Source organism: Pelodiscus sinensis, chromosome 12, assembly GCF_052426305.1.
Source record: "Pelodiscus sinensis isolate ZL-2025 chromosome 12, ASM5242630v1, whole genome shotgun sequence".
NCBI lineage: Eukaryota > Metazoa > Chordata > Testudines > Trionychidae > Pelodiscus > Pelodiscus sinensis.
Genome location: NC_143063.1, coordinates 17969841 through 17995997, shown reverse-complemented (window position 1 = coordinate 17995997; position 26157 = coordinate 17969841). Strand labels below are relative to the sequence as shown.

The following is a 26157-nucleotide window of genomic DNA, read 5'->3' as shown; positions in this document are numbered from 1 at the left end:
ATCTAGAATATCTATTGCCTTTCTTATTTGCATTAGCAATAAAAAATAGCCAGTAGCTGAAAATAATTATAATTACAACTTTGCAGGACCCAAAATTGAAACTACAAAATAAAAATTGTTTCCTATGCAGATGGCATTATAACAACATACATAACTCTTTTCTTCAGTATCTATTGGTCTGTGAATTAGTTTCCTTTGACCAAGCCTTGGATTTTAAAATATATGTTTAAATAGTTATTGTTAATACTGATGAACATATAGAGAAGTTCAGAATGTCATGTCATTTTTTATGTTGTAAGTACCTGTTTCTGTGTATTTCTTAATGGTTATACACAACCCCTCCTTCCTGTTGATTCTGAATCAAAGGCAGCAGTGCAGGGAGGCAGGCAGGAGCCGGTACGCACGCTAAGGATGTTAAATATTGAGTAATTTACTAGCCAAGTGGTTGATGGAATTGCCATCAACTAGTCTATAGGCACTGCCGCATTCCTCCTTTGAAACAAGAGCCCCTGCTGGGAAGAGGAATGCGGAACTCCGCATGCAGCCAGAGCCAGCAGGAAGTCCCGCTGACTCCGGGCTGCATGCAGGCATGCCAGCTTTGAAATATACAGTGGGAGCTCTTGTGCATTTCAAAGCGGAAGCACCCGCATGGAGCCTGGAGTCAGCGGGGGACTCTAGCTGCTTTGAGATGCCACGCAGAGCCCAGGGTCAGCTGGGGGAATCTGGGGTCAATCCCCAGCTGACTCTGGGCTCCACACGGCGCTGCCGCTTTGAAACACCGTGGCGGCATTTCAAAGAGGCAGCGCCACACAGAGCCCGAACTCAGCAGTGTGGCACTGCCATTGTGAAGTACCCCCTCTAACTCGCCCTTTGCTGCCTGTCTGACAGAGGCAGCAAGGAGGAATGTGGGCGGGGGGGGGGGCAGGAGGATCAACTAGTCAACTGGACTATCCAATAAGAATTTGCTTATTGGATAGTCGATTAGTCCTTAACATCCTTAACATACGGGAAGCTGGTTTACCCACCTGCTCCACCCCCCATGTAAATGTGCAATGACTGACAATTTCAGCAGTTACACGTTTACACAAATACACAATTTTTAACATCCCTAGTACATATAACTGTTAAAATAGATTTATTTTACAAGGCTTTCTGTCCTTGTCTTCCGCAAAACTTCAAAAAGAAAACCAGAGTGAAACAAACTAAGAAGACTGACTGAGTGATATACAATATATTCATAATGTATGAAATTACACTTTTATATTTCTCATTGATCTTGTATGCTGTAGGATTTTCTTTGAAAAGTTAGATAATATGCCCTTGTAAAGGGTCCTGGCTGTTTCTACTGTCCCTGCATCAAGAGAACCCTGCCCTGGCTACTTTGGGGGCTTTAAGGGCCCCTTTATGCCACTTGGATTCTCTTATGTTATATGAAGGAGTCAGAGTGATGAGGATCTCAATCACTAGAGCTTAAGTAATTTGGAAATTAATTAAAAGTGTAAAAACATTAAATATTACAGTAGCCTCTTGAGAATGGGGAATTTATTACCCTGAAGACTATAAGAAACATGAGCAGTCTGAAATTTAGTTACATTTACAGTTTTGTTATACAACATGAAATACTATAATAAATAAAAGCCTTGATTTAGCCAATTTGATTTTTGCACACTTGATGAAAAGAGATTTAGAGGCAGAATACATTAGAAAGTACATAATCTGAAAAATATTAACGAGATAGAAACTTCTCCCACTTACAGCCTGAGCTCAAAAGAAGAGAAAGAAAAGAATGAGAGAAGAATGTACCCTAGGATTAGTGCCATTCATTGCCTGCAACTTGCTGGAATTTCAATAAATAGCGTTTTGTGGATTTTTTTTTTATACTCCTGCAAGTCGTGCTGGGTTTATAACATACTTTTTGGTATTTCCCAAAATACAGAATTATTACTGAAAAATCATCACCAAAAGATTAACTTTTATATAGTCTTAGGAATAGATATTAGCAAAATAGTGTGTGCAAAAATATACAGACCTTTAAAAATGTTATTTCTATTAAAGAAACATACTGAAATAAGAGCTTGGAAGTAGGGTTGTCAGATGATTTAACCAAAAATACTGAACTCCTCCCCCCCCCCCCCCCCCCGCAAAAAAAAAAAAAAACCACTGGAGAAAAAATTCTGTTGAGAATAAAAAGGTGGGGGGAGACCAAAGTCATTGAGCCTCCCCCCCAAAAAAGACCCCAAGAAATACAAAACTAAAAAAAAAAAAGTCCCTTTACGAAATGCTTTTGAGGCTTTTTGGCCCTAACAGGCTGCTGGCGGCTGTCTGCCATCTTGTCTTCCTGCTCCAAGCTGGACAGCTCTCCTGCAGAACCACATAAGCACCTGGTATTTTCGCCTCTTTGCAGGGGGAAAAAAAAATCAGAAAATACTGGACAGCTGGCAATCCTACTTGGAAGTCAGATCCTTCTCTGACCTTGTAGGCTCCGAGTCAGCAAAACACTTAGGGCATGTCTACACTGGGGAGTTATTTCGAAATAACAAGGTAAGCGTCCATACTACCATGCTTGTTATTTTGAAATAATAACTCCTGCTTGTGAAGAGGAATAAACTTATTATGAAATAGTTATTTCAGGAGGTACATGTAGCTACTCATATGGGAGCTATTCCACTCCTCTCTCCCCCGCACTGCCCCATCATGTACTCTTAATCTTTTCCAATTCTGGCATACTTTTTCAAAGGGCGTGAAGAAAACTGCATGAAGAATTTAAGGTGTAGACATGCAATAAATTTATCCAGTGACATTATGATTCTTACTGTCTCTCCCTTTTGTAATGGTTTCTAACATTGTTAGATTTTTAACTGCTGCTGCACATTGAGCAAATGCTTTTAGAGAACTATCCACAGTGACTCCAAGATCTCTTTCATGAGTAGTAAGTTAGATACCATCATATTGTATAAATAGTTGGGATTATATTTTCCAAATTACATTTTTTTATTTACATTGATTCTTATCTGCTATTTTGTTGCCCTGTCATTCAGTTGAGTGAGACCCCTTTGTAATTCTTAGCTAAATCCAAAGCAGACTGCAATCCTGTGTAGTTTTGTATCATCACAAACTTTGCTACCTTACTATTTACTCCTTTTTCCAAGTGATCTGATGCCATGACAGGTCCCTGAGGGATCATGCTATTTACCTGTCTCCAGTATAAAAACCAACCTTTTATTCCTATCCTTCATGGCTTACCTTTTAACAACTTGCTGATGTACGAGACGATTTTCCTTCTTATCCCATGCCTGCTGACTTTGCTTTAGAGCCTTTTGCGAGGGGCCTTGTCAGAAGTGTTTCTGAAAGTCCAGGTATGCTATATATGTTATACCAAATAGAAGCAAGCAGGATCTTATGAGGGGGATAAGGCAAAAAGCCACATTTATTGTAAAAATAATAAAGAATAAAGAAAAGATAGAAGCAAACAACGTTGTTTACCTACTTAACCTTTATACATATAAACATTCATTCATCCATTCATTCAGGTTCTGTGTATTTGTTATAGTTACCAGCCTGGAAGTTGCTTGTGACAGAATACTGGCCAGGTACTCTGTAGACAAGTGATGGTAGTGGGGAGCGAAGTCCTGATCAGATGCGCATCTGAAGCTCCTGGTAGGCTGGCAGCAGAACTTTGGACTCTGATTCCATAGTTTTTTAGTCCAGTTCTTATAGGAATTTCTTCCTATGCCAGTCTATGGAAATTGCTGCATCATGCTGATGTCTCCAGGGTGGCTGCCAGGTGCTGGTCAGTGATCTCATCTGGTGGACCTCCAGTACTTGGTTTTCTCCACTTGACACCTTTTGGTTGCACTGGCACCTGACGCCTTCTTCAGCCCTTTGTTGCTGTATTCTCAGGCTGGCACCTCTCAGAACCATTCATTCATCATCCAAGCACTCTCTCTCTCTTACATACATTCCTTAATTAATGTTTCCCATACAATATTTTTGTATAATAATAACTTTACATATATCAGAGTTGTAGTTACAAAAAGTTTCTGGGTGGTATTGCTTAAAACATTCTCTGAGTGCTGAGTAAAGTTACAATGTTTTAAAGAGAACAGGCGTCAATTATGTAACAATGCCCTTAGTCAATTACAGGGCTTGGCTCCCATGGCAGAGTTAGTGGCTTGACAATGCATTGTTACAATGTATCTCTGCAATGTCAATTTCAAGCAGCCCCTTGCACAAGCTTGAGCATGCCTTGGGGCACAGAGGGGGGGGCTGTTTCTGACTACATAGGATTATATTCTTAACAGTTCTAAGTTATATGACCTAATACATTATATTCTAAAGGGGCAATAATAATAATAAATCTAAACATTTAACAATCTTAACAAACAATAATAATAAGAAGAATTAATAATAAATCTAAACACTTTAAGTTGTGGGGAACAAATTATGGGGAGTCACTTCCATTTGGGGGAATCACATTTTTAATACATTGATATGTTATCCTGACATATACTCCCATGTCTGTGTGTATGACCAACCTTGAATACCAGTAGATAGGGATGGCATGACTCCCCTTTACAAAAGCCATGTTGAATATTCCCCAACAAATCATATTCATCTACATGTCTGGTAATTGTGACATCTAAGACTTGATTGGAAGCAGAGCTGACTTTAACATTTTTGGGGCATGAATCTGAACTCTTAACGACAAGCCAATCTCTCTCTACGTAGAGTGACCATGTTTCCCTATGTCAAATATGAGACACCTGGTAAAGTTGCTTGGATATAAGCAAGTTCAACGGCAATCAATTAGAACTATGCAGTACAAATGTTCAGTATCACCATTAAGTTGACTGAGCACTCAAAAAGACATACTGCATTATTATAATTAAGAGGTAAATTAAAAATATATACTTTACTTACTGCTCTTTAGAAGTGTCTGCCTTATCATCATCTTGCTGTCCTCCACAGTGTGGGCTGCTGATAGTATGAGGGCTGGTAGTGTGAGGGGGAGGGCCGGGGGTGTGCAGGCAAGCTGCTGGAGTCTGGGCAGGGAAGGTGGGGGCAGGAGGTTGGGGAGGGGAGGCAGGAGGCTGGGAATGGGTGGGGTTAGTGAAGGAGGCTGGGTTGAGGGGGGCAGGAGACAGGGCAGGAGGATGTGTGGGCTGAGAGGTGTGGGGGAGGTGCAGGAATCAGGGGGATGGGAGAGTGTGGGACAGCCCTGGGACTGGGTTACCTACCTAACCTGATGCCACAAGGGAGCTGTAGGCTATATGTGTAGGGGCATTGCTGCTGGGAAACTGGCAATGGTGTGAGAAACCCCTTGGCTTTTTCCCTAGGGCTGCTTGCAGCAGCGCAGGTCAGGGACAGAAGTAGGCTGCCACACATGGGCTCTGTTTGAGGAGCCTGCCCTAGCTGGCTCTTTAAACAGCTGGCCCCTGCTATGCAACATATGGGACAATTGGCCCATTTTTTTAAAAAAAGGCAGGATGCCTTCCAGAGTGCTTAAGGGACTGTCCCATTAAGATGGTCACCTTACACATAGGAGAGTGTGTGGGGTTTGATGCTACCTCATAGTTCTTCCTGCATAATTGTGCCCCAGCAAGCTCATCTCATTCTTACTTGAAGGCAGATCTTCAATGGTGATCCTAGATTAATTATATTCTTCCTAGATAGGGTATATGGTAGCATCACATTCTTTTCCATTCTTCCCCTGGGTATAGAGATTTTTATGGCAGATCCTACTTTCCTTTTTTCCTCAGCTCACCGTTTTCTATTCCCAGCCCCACCACATCACTAGACCATCCCATGAGGACAGGAGAAGGAGGCAGGTGGTGCACATACAATGAGGGGACTTGTCTAAATTTCTGTAGAATGAAGAAGTGATGATCTGCAGGGGTATCTAGGCTTCTGAAGTTTCTCACCACTACCTGCCCTTAGCATAAAGCAATCTTTGTGACTGCTGTGGATGGGCTCCTTGAAACCAACAATCTCTGCACTGACTTTCAACTTTCCACAGACCTCACTTCCTCTGTGCAGGCTACTGCTGGGTACACCATAAACCCCCTAGTCCTGAGAGTGCTCTCAATAGTGTCCACAACTTAACCACTAGGTGCTCTGAGAAATACCAAGTAGGTTATCTCCAGAGCAACAGTATATACCAGCGGTCCCCAACCTTTTGAGGTTGTCGGGCGCCTGGGGGCGTGGCCGTTTGCCCGCCAGGGGGGCGGGGACACTTGCGCGCCCGGGGGCAGGGCCCCCCATAGCTGCGCGCCTGGGGGTGGGGCACCCCCATAGCTGCGCGCCCGGGGCAGGGCCCCCTCCAAGAGCCGCACGCCCGGGGCCGGCGCCCCCCCCCCCCACTGAGTGCCGAGCGCCTGGGGCCGGCGCTCCCCTCCCCTCCTGCCGAGTGCCGCGCGCCCGGTGCCGGGGCCGGCGCTCCCCCCCCTCCCGCCGAGTGCCGCGCGCCCGGCGCTCCCTCCGCCAAGCGCGCTCCCCCCGCAAGCGCCCGTGTGCCATGTGCCCGGGGCCAGGCCAGCCCCGAGCACCTGGCGGGCGCATTGAAATGCCCCCGCGGGCGCCATGGCACCCATGGGCACCGTGTTGGGGACCACGGGTATATACACAGCTTTACTGGTACAACTCATGATCATTATTCTAGTACTGAAATTTATAGTGGAAAGCAATGAGAAATTTATTAATAAAAATTAAGATTGAAGAGATACTAAGAAAAAAATGAGTGAAAACAAACTGGTTATGTGTATAAACATGAAATGCAATCCTCCGTCTATCTACACTTGCTAATGGTTTTTTCCTATGTTGTAAATTATCTTTTAAGAATTTGTTCTTTGATAGAGCCGCTAGTTTTCAAACCAAACCAAGATCCAAATTTTCATGAGTATCCCAACACCCCACGAGGATTTCCACAGTCAGTGGATACCAAAATGACTTTTTGCAGCTTATATTCCCCCAAACTCCCTGTTTTGATCCCAGAGTCAGGATAACCCTATGTTGTTCCAGGTATGCTGGCTCCAAGTTGTCTTCAGACTCTTGAAATGCAAATGTGTAACTGCCATTATATTTGGCTTACAATGCTGTCTATGAACCTAGATAGACAGGAATGCACATCCTTTAGTAAGGCAAAACCAGTTTTTCATCTCTGCTGAGGAATAACACCTTGATATGCTCTATAAGGACGAATTTGAGATATACAGACATAGCTTTTCAAATATAGTCAGTATATACGTTTCACAAGAGTATTAATGTGCAAATTGATTGCAGCTTTCATCTAAGATATCACACAACATTCGTTATAGGTAAAGATTCTGACAGCAAAGTGTTCAGCCAGTGAGTTTGTTTGGCCTGCTAGCTATTGCTGTTATAGAACAAACTTAAAAAACAATTTTGTTAGTCTACATGGTAGCGTGAGCTTTCCTGGGCACAGCCTACTTCTTCAGATGACCGGAGTTTTGAGTTTAGGATGTGCAGATCCAAAATGAAGAGGGTGGAGAAGGAAGGAGCAGAGGGTATGAAAATATCAAAAGGAAAAACAAGTAGGCAGAACTAGCAATCTATAAGCACCTGAAGATTGGATAGTTAAAAAGAAGCAGATAAGAATCAAAGGAGAGCAATAGATAGAAAGTGTACTAATGCAAGAATCTATATAAACAAAGAGCTGTATGCACCTTCATTGATTGTTAGGTTGATAATGTCCTAGCCATCCCTCATTTCGATTGAGGCCATCACCGTGAGAACTGAACTTGTGGATTAATTGTAATTCCAACACCTCTCTGTGTATTTGACTTGTATAATTGGTTTGTGACAAGACAGCCACTGTTATAGAACAGTGAACCCTGTTTCCAATTGGCATAGAGGAATTCTTAGGGTCATAAAGTGGACAGACAACAGTTTTCAGACTACCTGATTTCAGAGTTTATGCTGGTTTTTCACTCTTAGGGTAGGTCTACACAGCAGGGCTAAACTCGAAATAAGCTATGCAGCTTGAGCTACGCTAATTGCGTAGCTTAAATCTAAATAGCTTGTTTTGGCTTTTGGTGCTGTCTACACAGCAGTTATTTTGCAATAGAGGACTCCTCCCCTGACTTCCCTTCTTCCACGTACAAGAGGGTTACAAGAGTCGGAGTAAGCAGTCCTCTAGCTCAACATTATTTTGACATTATGTTGAAATAATGCTGCTGTGTAGACATAGCCTGACAGACCCAGAAAGCTGAGAAACTTCAAGCACAGGAAGGGGAGTCTACCAGGTCATAGTGCACCCAGCCGATGGTTGAAACAGAGAAAAGTGGGAAAGCAATGTAATTGGCTCCTCTTTTTCCTACTGCTCTTGCCTACCAATCCTCTCCAGAAAATTTTTGCAATCTTAAATAGCTTCTGCCATCAGAAGTGCTGTTCTTACTGAAGAGATGCAGTGATTAAAAGTTTCTTTCCACGAACATGGAACCTAGTGCTGGGGGAGAGAATTTAATGCAGAATTTAAATAACCTGGTAATGTAATAGTGAGCTAGTCACTTTGGAAAGAAAACTTTGAATTATATGTACACATTGACGCATTCTAAGTTAACTTATCTCTAAGTGGCTCAGAGGGGTTGCCCGTGTTAGTCTGTAATTTTTTGTTGGGGGAGGGAAGTCTGGGGGGGGGGAACAGGTCGCCGGGGGAGGGGAGGTATTGTGTGTCTCCCCCCAAAATAAGGTTGCCAGCCCCTTTAAGGCCATTTTGAATTCTGTTCTCCACGGCACACCTCCGACTGCCTCTTGGCACACCAGTATACCACGGAACAGAATTTAAAAAACACTGGATTAGAATAATAGAATACTAGAACTGGAAAGGACCTCAAGAGATCTTAAGTACAGTCTCCTGCCCTCATCACAGAACCAAGCACATCCAGCCTGTTATGTTAAATTTTTATTGGTTTGGCTTTCAAAACTGAATGTTTTAATATATTATAGAACACCAGTAAAGTTAACATTATTCCTAAACACACACAACATTTCTCTGTTTATCATTCCCTTTTTCTAACTGGTATTTAAGATAGTCAACAAAGAGGTAAATCTTGAGCTATAATTCTGTATTATTATTATTATTTTATTTATTATTCTAGAATAAATGTGAAGAGTGAATTGTTTTTGAAATTCTGAAACCAATATTATTGTAATTAATCCTATGTATATTTGTAATCATATAGGAAATTTTCCTATGATCAGTGATGACTTAGTCAATTCTTATCATCTTTTGCTATGCGCTTTGGATCTAGTGTATGGAAATGCTCTACAGTGTCCTAATCGTAGGGAGCTTCTGAATCCTAACTTTAAAGGTATGTAGAAAAAAACAGTTTTTCTTCAATCCAAGATAATGAAAACTAAAACTAAATCCTTTTTTTTTTTTTTTTAAGACTGTTTTGGGCAGAGACTAAATAGAATATTGGCTTGAGCTGTGAAGAGCACTAAACAACTTGAAACTATTAATTCTTTGCTCTCAATACAATTTAACAAGTTTCCATTATACAGTGTTCTCTGAAATAGACAACTAGAATTCATTAATGGTTCATACTGAGGCTAGGAATATCTTTTACGAAGAAGGCATCATTGAGGAAAGCTAGCAACCACTGCTTTCTCATTAAAGATAATAGCCAATGACAAGTTGTAAATTGATATGATAAACATGTTCGGATAATTAAATACTGAGATTTTCTGTTGAGTCAGTAATGTTTTCTTCAGACCTGTACTTCCTGTTTTCAGTGAAGTAGGTGTGTGACTTGTTTGCCTTTAACATTTTACTACATTTAGCTTAGTCTAAGCATTGGTGAGGATAGAAGCCTCTTCTTAGGAACCACTTTTTGCTATATTTTACTAATTCTTACACTTCATACGTATTTGATCAGTTTTTCATTAGAAACAAAATGGTTTTAAATGATTGTTATTACTTTTCTCTGTCACAGATTAAATGTGTTTACAAGTAGTGTTTGATAATACTTGTATTGTCAAATTAAATTTATAGTCTCAGATTCACCAATGCTTTTCAAGGTGGCTAATTTTTAGTCTTGTTAATTCTTTATATAGTTTAGTTATAAGGACAGGAATTTACATAACTAAATATCACGTTTTTCTCTTTAATTATAGGCCTTCCTGAAGACTTTCACAGTAAGGATTATAAACCATCTTCTGATCCTCCCTGCATCATTGAAAAGCTCTGCTCTTTACATGATGGTTTAGTTTTGGATGCCAAAGGCATAAAGGAACATTTTTGGAAGCCATATATTAGGAAACTTTTTGACAAGAAGGTTTGTCTAATAGACTTAAAGGATTTCTTGTAGAGTAGAAAGAAATCTGCTAAATTACTGTCTTTAAAATGGTAAAGTACTGAAATACTCGGCATTTATAGTAAATTTTCTTACAGATTTTAAAAGGCAAAGAAGAAAATTTGACTGGATTTTTAGATCCTGGGAGCTTTGGAGACAGCTTGTGAGTGTTTTGCATAAAACATCTTTGCAAATTCAAAACAAAAGCAGTTATATTGACACTGAATATTTTTATGTTTTGCACCACCGAGTGGTAATACATAAGCCAACTATTTAATATTTAACTGCTTGGAGTCCTGAACTAAATGTAATTCTCAGGTTATAGTTTTGTGATATCTCAGTTTCAGGCATATTTCAGGGCGAATACTACTTGAGGAAGAAATTATTTGCTGTGTTCCATTATTTTAGTATCCCTTTTGGTTCTGTACAGATCAGAGTACCAAAATGAGAGAGAGATTTCTTTTATTTGTGTTATCTAGTATACAGAGATAAGGTGTGGAATCACAGACATTATTCATGTTGAGAACAAGAATTTGGCTATGTGAAGGAAGAAATTCTTGATGAAAAATCTTTTCAGAAAGACAAATGAAAAAAGAATCTGACTTTTCAGAGTGGAGGAAATTTAAAACAGACATAACATTCATTTTAATGAACTTGCTGAATGAAAGTCTCTTGGAAATTAAAAAAAATTATACAAATAGATTTTAAGGCCATTTGCAAGCTAGATAATATTTAAACTGAAATGAATTTGACAGTAAAAGTAATGTATATTGAAAAGCTTTGCCAAAAATTTTATTCCCCTCAGATTTTCGTAAATGATTGCAGATATCTGTGTTACTTTTTTTTTCTATTTAGTGTTTGGCATGTGGCCATGCCTACTGGCAATTGTCACAGACCAATGCAATGGTTGTGCTAGATCAAAAGTTCTGTCTTAGTGCTGTCCCCATTCTCTCCAGCTGAAGAGCTCATGTTTGTGCAGAAATCCCTTCTAGGGTTAACTGGAAAGTGGTTCTGGGTCCAGAGGTACACAGGATACTGATAAGCCATTTTGAAGAATGGCAGGTGAGTGAGAGCGTGTTCTTTCCAATTATGAAAAGAGTTGTTTACTAAAATTTAAGTACATCGTTTCAAAATCATTTGTGAGTAAAGGTTCACAGCGTTATATAAGGGGGAAGCAAAAGTAAAGGAAGTATGAACAATAATGAGGATCCGAGTATTTAATTTTGGTATGTGTTTGAGAGAAGAGGTATCTAAGGTAGAAATTTCATACTTTTTTTTTTAAGACAACATATTGTGTACATCATGTATGAGTTACTAACATGTTTGTGTTTCTTGTCAAATGTGCATTTTCTTCATACTTTTGGGATATGTTAAAAATGTTTTAAAATCCATTTTACAGAGTAAAACCATCCCTTGATTCCTCCACCAAAGAAAAAATTAGTGTGCTTTTAAAAAAAAATTGTTAGTGGAATATAAGGAGGTTTTTTTAGAAAAAAGATGGAAGATGAGAAATTCACAGAGACCTAAGTATTCAGATTATTTGTGCGCTTTTTAAAATTTCACTCAGAAGAAAAGCAATTTTTCTTTGAGTGCTTGCTCATGTCCATTCAGCATAGGTGCATTTGCCTGCCACATGCACTGGGGCTGGAAGTTTTTCCCTAAGCAGTACCTGTAGGGGCCAGGGTCTCAGCGCCCTCTGGAGTGGCGCACACATGCTACACTATATGGAACAATCCCTGGCCCCTCCCTCCTCGATTCCTTCTTGCCACCAGTGACAGTGCTTGGAACAGCATGCTCCAGCCTTAGCTGTAGCTAGTTTCTATATATAAAAAAATGTTTCCTGTGGGATGACAGAATGACAGGATCCCACACTTCAAGGCACCACAGTTTGCTCAAGGGCCAGGTTCTTGTGCCACTGCTGTTGTTGGTGCTCACGGGCTGCTTGGCCAGCAGGCTCAGGAGAAACACCAGTCCCCAGCTGTCCGTAGCTGTGCTCCGAGTGGCTGTATCCTGAGCCCAGCGCTCAGCTGCCCTGGTGAGACCCGAGCCCAGCCCGTCTCCCAAGCCTAGCCTGACTCCCTCCCGTCCAGCCACGCGTGGGACTGCAACAGCAAGCAACGCTTCTGCAAGGCTAGCAAGGGGGCTCCTGGCAGCACTGACCAGAGTGGCCCAGGTGCCCTTTGCCTGGTGCCGCAGCCTCACCCTCCCTCTTCCCCTGTGCGCTTGGAGCATCAGCTTGGCTTGCTGTTGCTGGGGAGCGGCGGGAGGAGAGAAAGCCCAAAGCCTCACTGCACAGGGAAGAAGCTCTCCCTGGGGAAACAGCAGCGCACTGTCGAGGCTTTCCCTGCACTCCAATCGACCAGATTCCAACTAATGGGAGCAGCGGAAGTCCGAGCCTGGGACTTCGTGGACCCTGAAGACAAGTAAGTGCCACCCACCATTTCGTGCCCAGACCCTGCACCCTCAGCCTCCTCGCTGAGACCCCACACTTCCAGCCTGCTCCCTTCCTGAATTCCCGAGTGGTGGAATCCATAAACCAATGGGAGCACCAAAGCCAGCCCACCCCCACCTCCAAGATTCAAGACTCCAAACAGTTAGACTTGTTGGTAGAAAGCTTTATATTTCAGCCAGTTTCCAACTCAGAGTAGTGAACCACCAGGCTTTGTTTGCCTGCTACAAGGTGAACATGTAGCAGGTATTGGCCAAGTTCGAGACCTCCCTTCCGGAGGGCCCATGTAAAGAGTTCAAGGCCCTGATGGAGGAAGGCACTTCTGTGGCTATAGCAGAGCGGCAAGCGGCTTCTGATGCAGCAAACTCAGCAGCTTGCCCCATGGCATTGGCCATCTCCATGCGATAGGTGGTTCAGCTCTTCCTTTTGGGCATTTCTCTGGAGGCACAGAACTCCATCCAGGACCTCCCCTTTGATACGGGTGCCCTGTTTTCAGGTTAGACAAATAATAGGGTGCATGGGCTTAAGGACTCCCACATTACTTTAAAGATCCTGGGAGTGAGGGGGGAAAAGTTTAAGCCTCACACCTATCAGTCAAAGAGCCATTGTCCTTGGCAGGGATACATCCCATTCTTGGCCAAAGCCCTTCAAGAGAAAGCAGGGCCTCCATCCTCTCTCTGGCCAGCTGTTGACTAGCCAGCCCAAGGCCAAGAGCACCTTTTGAGGATGTGCCCAAGGATGGCATGTTGGACTCTCTGGATCCTCCCTGCCTCTTTTCCTCCAGACTCCACCCTTTCCTCCAAGCCTGGAGGGGCATTACCTTGGACCGCTGAGTCCTGGCCACCATCCAACATGGCTACACCCTCCAGCTTTACTCTGCACCGCCTTCTCACCCACCTTCCCTGTCCCTCTTCAGGGACCCTTCTCACAAGCACCTCCTCAAACAAGTTATCCCAGTTGTTCCAGGTGGGAGTGGTGGAGCAGATACCGCAGAGTTTCAAGAACAAAGGATTCTATTCCCACTATTTCCTGATTCCCAATGTGGGTCTATGACCTGTACTGGACTTGCATGTCCTCAACATGTACTTGATCTGCCTCACGTTCTGCATGGTCTCTAGCCTCCATCATCCCTGACCTAGATCCCCAGTGCTGCTATGCAGCCCTTGATCTCAAGGACTCATATCACAATCTTTGAGGGTCACAAAAGCTTCCTGAGGTTCATGGTGGGCACAAAATACTACCAATTTGCTATCCTGCCCTTCAGTCTGTTAATGGCCTCCAGGGTTTTCCCTGAGTGCATGTTGGTGATGGTGGCATACCTGAGGTGCCAGCATCTGCAGGTGTACCCTTACCTAGACAACTGGCTCTTCAAAGGTCCCTCTTGGCCAAGGTCCAACACAACATGGATCTCCTTCTGGACATGTGCTGCTGTCTTGGCCTCCTGATAAATGAACAGAAGTTGTTGTTAGTGCCAACGCAAAGGATAGAATTTATTGGTGCTTTCCTGGATTCCATTCAAGCCAAGGCATTGCTCCCGCAAGAGAGATTTGCGGCCCTATCGACCCTTCTGCGACAATTCACTCACAGATCTACGACCCCAGCGAAGGTATGTCTGCAGATTTTGGGGCAGTTGGCCTGTACATATGTAGTGCCCCTTGTCATGCTCAGAATGAGACCTATCTAGTTGTGGCTAGCATCTGTGTATATGCTGGCCAGAGACACCCACCGGAAAGAGTGGTGATGATCCTGCAACACGACCTGTGGACCCTAGAGTGATGGACCCTGAAAAAGCATGCCATATCTGGAATCCCTTTCCACCAGCAACCACACTTGAGGGAGCTGGTAGCCAGTGCTTCAGACTGCAGCTGCGGGATTCACATAGGTTCCCTTGGGACCCAAGGGGAGTGGTCCATGAAGAGAGGTCACTCTATATAAACATAAAGGTGCTAAGGGCAATCAGAAGTGTTTCTTCCTCACCATGAAGGCAAGGTGGTGTGCATCCTCACTGACAATACTGCCACCATGTACTATATCAACAGGCAGGGGGGAGGCCAATCCCCGGAGCTTTGCAAGGAAACAGGCACACACGCCTGCGTTGAATGGACATAAGCAACATATCTCAAAGAATATCAGTTATGGAACAGGTAACAGTCTTTTTTACACCAGAATATTGCAGGCCTTGTCTTCACTACAAAAAAAAATTTTGTTCTTGAGTTAATGTGAGGTAAACCCTAGTGAAGACAAGGAACTTTGTAGTTTTTCACACGAGTTATATATTGTTTTAAAGGTGAGACTCCCTTATTGTCTTTAACTCAACCTCCTAACTTGTGTGAAAATTACAAACTTTCCTGTCTTCACTGGGATTTTACCTCACATTAGCTAACTTAAGAATGCTTTTTAGAGAAGACAAAGCCAAAAAAAGAGTGCTCCTGTAGTTCTGTTTTCTTGGTGTATTAAAAAGGTTTTCCTCTTTTCATGAAAAAGTCAAAGGTTTCTTTAATGTGAAGGGTGGGGGGGAGTGTTTAACTGGTGCCTCATTTAGAAAGGCAGGAGTTTTTGGAAATGCAGCCCATCTTGCAGCATACATATCTGTGCGAACTAACATCCCCTTTTCAGAGAGTGGGAGACCAAGATACTCAGGTACTTCTCTGAAGTGAACACACACAGTCACATCATCTGCATTTGATCTAATTATAGCAGGAAAGTAGAAGAGTTCAGGATTAAGGTGTTTTTCCCCATCTGTAGGCATGGATTATGTCCCAGCACAATTTAGAGCAATTCAGGTTATTCTATTCTGCTCAGCTGCAGTGAGCCCTCTGGGGACTTCTGTGGCGTTTGGGAATCATTGGAGTGCTGCAGCACTCTAGCCATGCCTCTGTATCATTTATCGGAGTCCACAAGATGAGGTGTCATAGGTCTGGGTATGCAAGCTCTTCAATATCAAGCTTTTCCTTACACTAAAGGAATCATTAGCCAGTCTGCAAAAGCAACAAGGAGTCCTGTGGCACCTTATAGACTAACAGATGTATTGGAGCATAAGCTTTCGTGGGCAAAGACCCACTTCGTCAGATGCATCAAGCGTATGCTCCAATACATCAGTTAGTCTATATGGTGCCACAGGACTCCTTGTCACTTTAGCAGATCCAGACTAACTCGGCTACCCCTCTGATACTACTAGCCAGTCTGTTACATACAATTTGTTAGTAGCTTAGAGATTGTTTTGCCTTCTCATTGTACTGGCAGTGAGATGTTCTCCTCATTTTGTTTTTTCACGAGCGACATCTTATTACTAATTTAATATACTCTTGATCCTAAAAACTATTCGCTTACATAGTTTTCATATTGCCCACTTCCAATTTATTTTTTTATTCTTATTTGGTGCTTATACTTCTGCAAATTCATATTGTTATCCTAAAATTATATGTATCTACAATTTTAGTTAACAACCTTTTTTATTTGGGTGGAAAACATGCTTTAAACTTATATAACATCCTGTAGGACTTTTGAAAATGATTTATTAGTGACAAATGTGCCTTCAAACCCAGAATCACTTCCTGATTGATGTTAGGAGGAACTTCCAGGCAAATATGGAAAGCTGGAGAAGCTAAGATAAATCTAATTCTGCTTTCTGTTACTCCTGTGGCTTTTACTAAGTGACATATCCTCTTGTCAAACTGACTAGGAAACATAGGTATGTACTTTTGCTGCTGTTATACTTGAGGTTTATGTCATGATCCGTAGTATCACAAGTTTTAAATTAGGATTTAAAAAATCTTAAGTAAATTTCCAGCTCCCACAAGTACCAGATAAATGTGTAGAAAAAGTAAGTAATAAGTAATGCTTACCAGGTACCAGTTAACTGATGCTCAGGTGCACCCCCTGCCAATGGCCTTCCGCAGGAGGAGCATTGCTCTAGGTCCTCAGGGGATCAGGAGCTGCCCCCACTCTTACGCGAGGGGGCTGGGAGCAGAAACTGGCCCGCATATGCTCAACTGCTGGCTCCTGCTGCTAATCTCCTCGCACGGGGGGACTGGCAGCAACAACCTAGACAGAGTGGGGAGGGGGCAGGAGTGGGATCCCATTTAATTGGTTAACTGGTTATGTCTGAGGTTTAACCAGTTAATTGATTAACTTGGATTTTACATCTCTAGTTTTTAGTACTTGATACTTTTATTTTCTGCTGTAGCAAAGCCATCAACAAAGCCTATGAAGAGTATGTTTTGTCAGTTGGAAACCTGGATGAGCGGATATTTCTAGGGGAGGATGCAGATGAGGAAATTGGAACTCTGAGAAGGTGCCTAAACACAGCTTCAGGGATGGAAACAGCTGAAAGAGTGCAAGTGAAGTATAACCTACAGCAGCACTTTGACAAAGTGAGTATGATGTGGTCTAGCTTACATTATGGCTGTTTTTATGTTTCTTCTAGTGGATGGTTTGAGTAAGGCTGCATCAAAGAAAGATGCAGCTGCTTAATAACTACCATTTTTTGTTTTGATCTGTTTGATTTACCTGTGCAGACAGCACAGTTATTACAATAACTGATTTATACATTAATAAGTATTTTTGGTTTACCTTTTTCTTTATTCAGCAGGCAGTATCAGGGTTGCCAACTATATCAGCTTTTATCCTGACAGTATTTTTACTCTCACTGATAGTTCTTCTTTTACTGATACTGTAAGGATGTGGAGACTTTTCAAAAGCTTCCCACTAATAAATCTTTGTGTAAAACAATCTTAATTTACCGTACCTAAATATAAACTTTCAGGAATCAACTCTCTGTGAGTGTGTCTGTTAAAATAAAATACATACTCACAAATCTCTCTATATATAGATTAAAAAAAATCCTGTGGGACGACAGTGACAGTACATCACTCTGCGTCCACAGGAACAAGCTCCGCCCATTCCTAGCCTAGCCTGTCCTGTCCCAGGGCTCATGTGGAAGGCTGAGCCTGCCTGCAGCCTGGCCCTCCCCTCCCCTTCTGGCAGTCGGAGGGGAAAGCCAGGCCTGGTGTGGTTTGGGCCCGGCCCCTCTCGATGGCCAGGGGAAGAGCCAGCCCCGGTGCAGCCTTGGCTTGACCCCTCCCAATAGTTGGGAAGTGGGGGAGAAAGAGCCAAGTCTGGCCTGGGCAGCCCCCGGGCCAGGCCCTCCCCAGCAGCTGGGAGTAGGGAGGAAGAGCCAGGGCTGGGGCAGCCTCAGACCCTCCCTGGCAGTGCGGGAGGTCAGGAGGAAGAGCCCCGGACCCTTCCCAGCCGTGAAGGGAGTTGACAAACTTAGCGAGCAAGGAGCACAGTCCTGTTCTCTCTCCCCCTCCCCCCGGGTTAGTTAATTTTAAAATCCTTGTCAGTAACAGTAAAAAATTATCTGAGAATAATAAAAGTCAAGTGGTCAGGAGCCTTGGTAAAAGGACTAATAAAAGGAGTTTCCAACTGGAAGTAGAATAAGTGAAGGCTTATTGATGACTGAAGTGCAAAAGGAGAGTGTGCTTTACAATGAGAAAACATTCTGAAGTGATTCAGTCCTAGAAAGAAAATTGGGTATATATTATTTTACTTTAAAAAAAAAAAAAAGAATTACGTGCTCATCCGAAGAGTATACTAATACTCAATTTACACAAGGGATTGTTCTGAGGTTATTGAACTGAAATGCTCATGAGAGTTGGCTGGTAACTATAGAAGAAATTGTTTAAAGAGCTGAAAGGAAATCTTGTTTCATTAATGAAGACCACTGATAGGAAAATGTTTGTTAAAAACAAAACAAAAGCACCATTGGCTTAACAATCTATCTGCTCCTCTGTAGTTGAGCTGTTTCCTTGTTAGACCTCAACTATGGTGTGTTTTTATTTCCAAGTGGGAGTATGCTAAGCAGGGCTGAATGAATTGTATATGATTCCTTTCAAACTTCAGGTGTTTGCAGAAGTGATCCCCAAACATCAGACTGTTCAGTCAATGTCTATTCTTGTCTCCATTTGCACTACCTGTCATTCAGCTTTCTTATTTCTAGTGTAATGAGAGATGGACAATGCAGAGAGATGGACGATGCAGACAGAAGGCTTGTACTCTGAAATCATTGATGTCAGTGTGCATCTTCCCAATAGAAATAGATGTAGTAGGCCTTCTAATTCTCATCCTCAGTAGCTGTATATGGATGCATATTGTCTTGTACTTGTCATCTATTTCACAGGGCATATATGAGCATCACAGCTGACTTTACAGAACAGGCAGTGCTATTTGATACTGTGCAATCCTCAGACAGGTATGAGAGTTTGAGGGGGGAGCTGGATAGTCTTTTAAATGGCTTTGTTACAATACATATTTAAAAACAGTGACTAACTGAAAAGTTTATTATGTGGGGAAGTGGCGCATCCTTGATCTCTAGACTACAGGTATAGATCTCCATCTCTATGACCTAGGACCCCAGCACCTCTCTCTAGTTGGAACTCCCAGGTTCCTGACACCTTGCTTTCCCACTAGAAGGCATGGGTCACTGGAGTTGAGGTGCCTGTCTCTGTAACCTGCCAAAGTTCATCGAGGATCAGGTCACTTTTGCCTAGGTAGTCTCCCAGGTGTTGGTCCTCACCAGGACGGGATTTCTCCTTATCTCAGCACTGGTCTCCATTTCTCTGGGAACCACTTGTTAGCAGTGTTCCCTCTAAGCTGCGTAGCAGCACAGCTTCACAAGTGATTAATCAGCCCCACCCAATCGGTCTGCTCCTTGCACTTACTTTTAAGAAGGCAGGAAATAAGTACTACATTCCTGTGAAAGGGTTCAAATATTTGTGTACACAGCCTCCAAGTGGTTATGTCTACTATTAATGAAAGCAACAAGCTGGGCCAAGTCAAAAAATAAAGATGCTAGGAGAAGGGGACTTGTTTGGCAGGAAAATGTATTCAACAGCCAGCCTGCAATTTCAGGTCTCTAAGTACCAGGCACTGTGTGGTAGGTACACTTTTAATCTGTGGGAGTCCCTTAGCAAGTTCAAGGCGGCCCTCCCACAGGACCAAGCCCAAGAGTCTGCTGTGTTAGTGGAAAAAGGTACAATGGAGGTTAGGGGGCCCTCCAGACTGCCTGGGACACTATGGATTTAGTCGCTAAGGTGGTTGCCTCACAGTGGTCCTGGGTGCATCTCCTGGTTGCAGTCCTCAGGTTTTTCCCAGGTTCTGCAGGCTACCATTGAGGACTTTGTTTGAGGGGTGGAAATCTTCACACAAGGCTCCATGGTCTTAAAGACTCTCATACCTCCTTCTGCTCCTTGGGTCTTCATACACTTCAGCAGGACAGAAAGCTGTTCCATCCTCCACTTCCTCTGCCTCCACAGTGTAAGACCTGGGGGATTCCCCAACTGAGCACCTACAGGACAAAGGATAGAGGAAAAAGTAGTGTAAGCGGTGACACCCATCGTCTTCCCATTTGCTTGCTCAGCCTGGCCCTTCCAGGAATCAAGGAGGCCAGAGGCAGGCATTTTGAGGGTGCACTCAAGAATGGCGCCTAAGTCATAGCCCAGGCTCCTCCCTTTTCCTCTTTTCAACTGCCTGCAACCCTTCTGGTTGGCCTGGTCATCACTGACTTTGGACTTTTGAGTTCAACGTAATATTTTCAGGTTACAGCCTGCAGTTCATGGCCAAACCTTCCTCTCCTCCTCCTTCCCCATCTCTCTTTAGGGACCCTGACAGCTTGCCTGCTGCATGACTAAATGTGGAGAAGCGGAAATGATTAGTTAGTGTCTAATAGGTCCTGTTCAGCAGCAAAAAGCCCTCCATCCACCACAGCAACTTATCTGGCCAAATGGAAGTAGTAAGTAGTTCACGTCTTGGATAAAGGCATTCAACCCAAGCAGGCCTCACTGTAGTTCATCCTGGGCTACCTTCTATATCTTAAACTCTAAGGCCTATCTCTTTCATCTATCCGGGTTCACTTAGCTGCTATTTCAGCCTTCTGTCCACCATTCTAGGTTGGTTTTCATCCAGGACATGACTGCCAAATTTCTCCAGGGACTCAAGTGTCTCTTGCCACATTCAGGGATCCTGTCCCTCTATGGGTCCTAAATGTTGTGCTGTCATGGCTCATGGGACCACTGTACAAGCCTCTGGCTTCCTGCAGCCACACCCAGCTTTCCTGCCCAAGGTGGTCTCCATTTCAAACAGGCCAGGGCATTTATTTGATGGTCTTTTCTCCAGAGCCACATAACTTGAAGGAGGAACATAGGTTGCGTTCCATAGAAGTCAGGAAGGCATTGTCCTTTCACATTGAAAGGGCCAAGCCATTCTGTAATTCGTCATAGTGGCCGACAGAATGAAAGATCATCCAGTGTCTATTAGGTGTGTGATAGTATACATCTTTAATCGATGAGCCTTGGCTCATCGATTAACCTTCATGGTTATGCACAGCCCCCGCTCCCACCCCACACATGGTTGCCTCTGTGCAGGTGGGAGACAGTGCTCAGAGGAACCTGTCTTTTCAGCAATGTGGGGACGGGCGGGGGAGGGGGGAGCAGTAAATCAGCAGTTACACGTTTCCCGAAATAAACACATTTTCACATTCCTAAAGTCTATTCAAATAATTTCTTGGCTCCGTGGGTGTATTTGCTGCTGCTGCGATGAAGAAGAAGGTGCTCCAGTGATTATAACAGTCTATGCAGGCCTTTTTGGCAGCTTTCCTAGCCCAAGTGCCTATCCAGGACATCTTTAGGGTGGCCACCTGGTCATCTGTCCATATGTTCACATGCCATTATGCGCTTTCCCAGGAGGCCTGAGAGGATGTGATAACTTTGGTAGAGCAGTGCTGCGATCTGCAAGATCATGAATTCTGAGCCCATATCCGAGAATACTGCTTGTAAGTCACCTAGAATGAAATCAACGTGAGCAAGCACTGGAAGAAGAAAAGACAGCTACCCGCCTTTTTGTAAGTGTTTAAGATGTGCTGCTCATGTCCATTTCATTACTCATCCTCCTGCCCCTCTGTTGGAGTTGCAGCAGGAAGGATTAGAGAAGGTGTAATACTGATGCCAACTAATATGCCAGTGCATGAGTGCCGCACTCAAGGGGGCACCACAGCTGACCCTACAAATACAACTAAGGCAAAAATCTCTGATGACTGTGCACGTGGGCGCACATGCACCTAGAATGAAATGGACATGAGCAGCACATCTCGTAGAACAACTGTTGCAAAAATGTAGGTGATCAGGGGTTTTCGTTTTGTGTGTGGTCTTCAAATATGCTGTGGATGAGTGCTGATCAGAATATTTGTCTGTCATTTTGGCAAGTGAAGATGGGAATATAGGCCAGGGAGACATAAAAGGGAGAAGGCAGAAGAGCATCAGAGATAGTAGAGGAGGAAAAGTCATTGGGAAGTGGCTTATTTTAACTGTTTTTTTTTTCTAATCTGTAATGAAGCTGAGTACCATGGATCAATTTGATCACTCTTTGGAGCTGGGACTGAATTTTGTTCTATATTTGTACAGTGCATAGCACAGTGGGGAGATAATGTATGACTAGGGCTCCTAAGAACTATAATAATGAAATTATCCTCTTCAAAAATTATTTACCAAAGGCAAAATAAGGTTAGGATGTTCATGAGTAGAAAAGTCATGCAAAGAGCTTTAGAGCCTAAATTTGTTTCTGTATTTTGTTTTGGTACACACTTCACTTCTTTGGATGGCTGATGTCCAACCAACCTGACCTAAAATACTAGTGAGCATGTAGGCAAAAAATGTATTAGCTTTTATTAAATAGAGCATGTTCAAAGTATAAGAAGAAATTTAACTGACCACCCTGCATCAAATGGAGAAATACACACAGAAGTACGTTTGATGTCTGAAGTGTGGTTGGAGTCTTGCCGACTACTTAAGCTCCATAGGAGAAACCATATTTCTTATTCACCTTACTCACTTTGAAAGCAACCCATGGGATCTTCTGTTTGAAATAAAAGGCCTTAGCTAGGAGTACTTGAGAAATTATTGCTTGGAAGTGAATTTAATGCATAGTGAAATTCTCAGTGTAAGAAAACTCTTCTGACATATGAAATGTTAGTTCTCCTTTTCTCATGCTGTTACCTAGCATTTCTTGCATATATGGTGCAATTTTATAACAATCTGATATGCAATCTTTCAATTTTTGTCTTTTAGACTAAATCGCTTAGAATTACAACCCCTCTTACAGGCCGCAAGTATATTAAAGAGAGCAACCCCAATGTGACCCCTGTTTCCATAGCAACATACAGCTTGAGCCGTCTTCATACAATGCTGACAGGACTAAAAAATGCCCCCAGTGAAAATCTGGAACAAATACTCAGGTTAGTGTAATCGCGTGATTTTTCTGGCCAACCAGTACAGTTTTAAATATAAAGAAATGTATTGTATTGCAGTTGTCACTGGTAAATCATGTTTGTTGTGTTGGTCCTAGGATATTGGACAAGATAGGTGAGAGAATATATTTTTTTGGACCAACTATTTTGGTGAGGGGAATATTTTCAAGATGCACCAAGCTCTTCAGATAAAATCATGTAATTGTCAAGTAACCGCTGCTGCAGGTAGCTCTAGAAGGGCATAGGAATCCCAGAGGGAAGTCTGAAAATCCTTAGTACCTTTTTGGGTGATGTCCCCATGGATGCTCCACTGTTGGTGGTGGGTCTTCCCCAGAGCCACAGTTCAGAGCTTTTTCCCTAGAAGTTGACTGTCAGGCCACGCATGTGTAGGAGGTGGCTCACACCATTGGCGGTTTGACAGTTGCCTCACTCATGGCCTAACCTCTCTCCTCAGAGACATTCCCTTAGAATAGCACTTGCTTCTTTCAATTTTTGCCTCAGAATTTACCCTTTCTTTATTCCTTCCAATAAAATAGACATTAAAAAAAAAGATTTAGATTTTTTTTCTTTTTGGTCCATTTGGACCGCTTCATAAGCGGCAGTTCCAAGTTCTCCTCAGTCAGCTGCCCTGCTTCTCTCCCTTTTTCCCTTACTATCTATTATTTACCAGAGACAGGCAGCAGGAGAGAGAGAGAGAGAGAGAGAAAGATAAAAGGAGGAGAAGCTGGACAACTAACATGCTCTGGCTTATCAGCTGTTAACAGTGGGGAGCTAATTATAGCCTTCAGCTGCCTGCTGGTAAAGTGGCTTCTGCTATCTCCTCAGCATGACACCTTTTAAGAAGTGTCAACAATGTAAGGAGCCTATGTCTAGGCTCCTTACAGGATCTCCAAGTCAAAACTTTTTGTGGCAGATACAGATGAGATCCTTCATAACAGTAAGGACTCCCGAACAACCTTCCACACATTAGGCATGGGCACCCCTCCATATCGTTGCAGACGCTACTTCCCTTACAACAAGAACAGGAACAGCTTCTGTACCTGCCGCCAGAATAAACCTTATGACCATAACCATCCCAGACAGAGATCCCAGAGGAATCATCCATCTCAGTCACGTTCCTCGGGTTCTCAGGCCCCTAAGCAGCAAATTTGAAGTCTTTGTTGGGGGTCTGCCCGACCTCCCCTACCATCCAGTGCCAACAAGCCAGAAACCTATATTTGGGTCAGGAAGTAGGTTGAATAAAACCCTCTTCCCTGATAAGGAATAAGGTCCCTCTAAATTGTCCCTTTCTACATTATTGGGACGCAATAACATCAGAAGAGTGGGATCTCAAGATTGTTCACGCAGGCTACTTTGGCCCATTCACGTCGCTTCTCCCTCTCCTTCCCCCTCTCCTGTCCCTCTCACAAGGGACCCCTCTCTCTTCTCAGGCAAGAGTTCAATCGACTTCTACACATAGGAGTGATTTAGAGGATCTCTCTTACTTATCTGGGAAGAGGGTTTTATTTAACCTACTTCCTGACCCAGAAGCACACGGGAGGTTGGAGGCCCATCCTAGATCTGCGCAAATTGAAAAAGTTTCTGAGAAAACAGCGCTTCAAGATGGTCACACTGGCTTCAATCATCCTTGCACTGAACAGAGGAGACTGGTTTGCATCCCTCAACCTCCAGGATGTCTATTTCCACATCTCCATACTACAAGCCCACAGACGTTTTCTCCGTTTTGCATTTGGAGAGGACCATTATCAATACATGATCATCCCCTTTGACCTGTCCTTGGCACTTTGAGTCTTTTCAGAGGTCCTCGCAGTAGTGGCGGCCTATCTCCGCCAACGAGGAGTCGTCATTTTCCCATACCTCGATTACTGTCTCATTAAAGGCTGGTCGTACGCAGAGACAACAGACATGATGTTAAAGACCAGATGCCTCTTCAGGTACCTGGAGCGTCTGATATGTATGCCCAATCCACTCCAAGAAATAAAGTTCATAGGGGCTCACCTCGATTCCATATCCGCTCAAGCCTGCTTACCTGAACAGCAGTTTGATACCGTCTGCAATCTCATCAACACAGTATCTACGAACCCAGTCACTACTGTTCATTCCTGTCTCCAAATATTGGGCCTCATGGCTGCCACAACATATGTTGTCCAGTTTGCATGTCTCCATTTTCGTGCCCTGCAACGTTGGCTGATTTCGATTTACAAGCCATCTCGTCACCCGCTCCACAAGTCAGATACCATTTCTGGTCACATGCTCCAGTCCCTCAGGTGGTGGACATCCCCCTGCAATCTACACTCAGGGGTCCCCTTTCTTCAACCCGAACTCTCTGTGCAAATCACCATGGATGCCTCACTCATAGGCTGGGATGCACACCTGAGTCACCATACTGTGCAGGGAAAATGGTCACAGCACAAAGCCCTTCTACACATGAATCTGTTAGAACTCAGGGCTGTCAGGAATGTGCGCAAGCCCTTTGCCCAACTCCTTACCAGTCTCACAGTTTGCATACTCACGGACAGTACGACCACTGTGTTTTATATAAACAGGCAGGGGGATACATGCTCCTGATCCCTCTGCACAGAGGCCACTTACCTTTAGAACTGGTGTATCCAACATGGTGTTTTCCTGAGAGCATCCTGCTTGCCTGGCATCAACAACATAATGACGGACACCCTCAGAGGCAATTTTCCCACAGACCACGAGTGGGAGTTACATCCATCGGTGGTAGCTTCTATCTTCCACAGGTGGGGTTATACCAGCAACACCACCACGTGCCCGCAGTTCTGCTCCCGAGCAGGTCTCGGTTGCGATTCCAAGGAGGATGCCTTTCTCATCCTATGGGACATGCCACTACACTATGCCTTCCCTCCGGTGCTATTCATCTCCAAAGTCCTGCTCGAAATATGACTAGACAGATCTCTGGTCATCCTGATAGCACTGTCATGGTCCAAGTAGACCTGGTTCCTGTCCCTCCAATACATGTCAGTCGAACCACCGTATCTGCTGCCTTCCAGACAAGATCTCCTGTCACAACACCATGGCATGCTACTGCATCCCCAGTCTTACGTGCTCCATCTCCATGCCTGGCTCCTCTC

The 26157-nt window shown here is 43.5% G+C and overlaps 1 protein-coding gene and 1 long non-coding RNA gene across 4 annotated transcripts in view; one reads left to right on the top strand and one right to left on the bottom strand.

Moving 5' to 3' along the window:
• Positions 1 to 26157, top strand: part of RBL2 (RB transcriptional corepressor like 2) — a 68953-nt gene that overhangs the window by 20266 nt on the left and 22530 nt on the right. For both annotated transcript variants that reach the window (XM_075940272.2, XM_075940273.2), the window contains 5 exons: positions 9201 to 9329; positions 10135 to 10295; positions 10412 to 10476; positions 16949 to 17135; positions 22884 to 23050. In XM_075940272.2, the coding sequence (XP_075796387.2) occupies positions 9201 to 9329; positions 10135 to 10295; positions 10412 to 10476; positions 16949 to 17135; positions 22884 to 23050 (709 nt within the window). The remainder of the gene's footprint in view (positions 1 to 9200; positions 9330 to 10134; positions 10296 to 10411; positions 10477 to 16948; positions 17136 to 22883; positions 23051 to 26157) is intronic.
• LOC142831084 (uncharacterized) lies at positions 12826 to 20433 on the bottom strand. Of its 2 annotated transcripts, none has more exons than XR_016350499.1 (3): positions 20000 to 20433; positions 16608 to 16806; positions 12826 to 14203 (listed from the first exon to the last, which is right to left on the bottom strand). It is a non-coding gene; the product is annotated as an uncharacterized LOC142831084 (long non-coding RNA). The 2 variants fall into 2 exon arrangements; XR_016350498.1 differs by lacking the exon at positions 20000 to 20433 and having other exon boundaries at positions 12826 to 13248; positions 14115 to 14203; positions 16608 to 16953.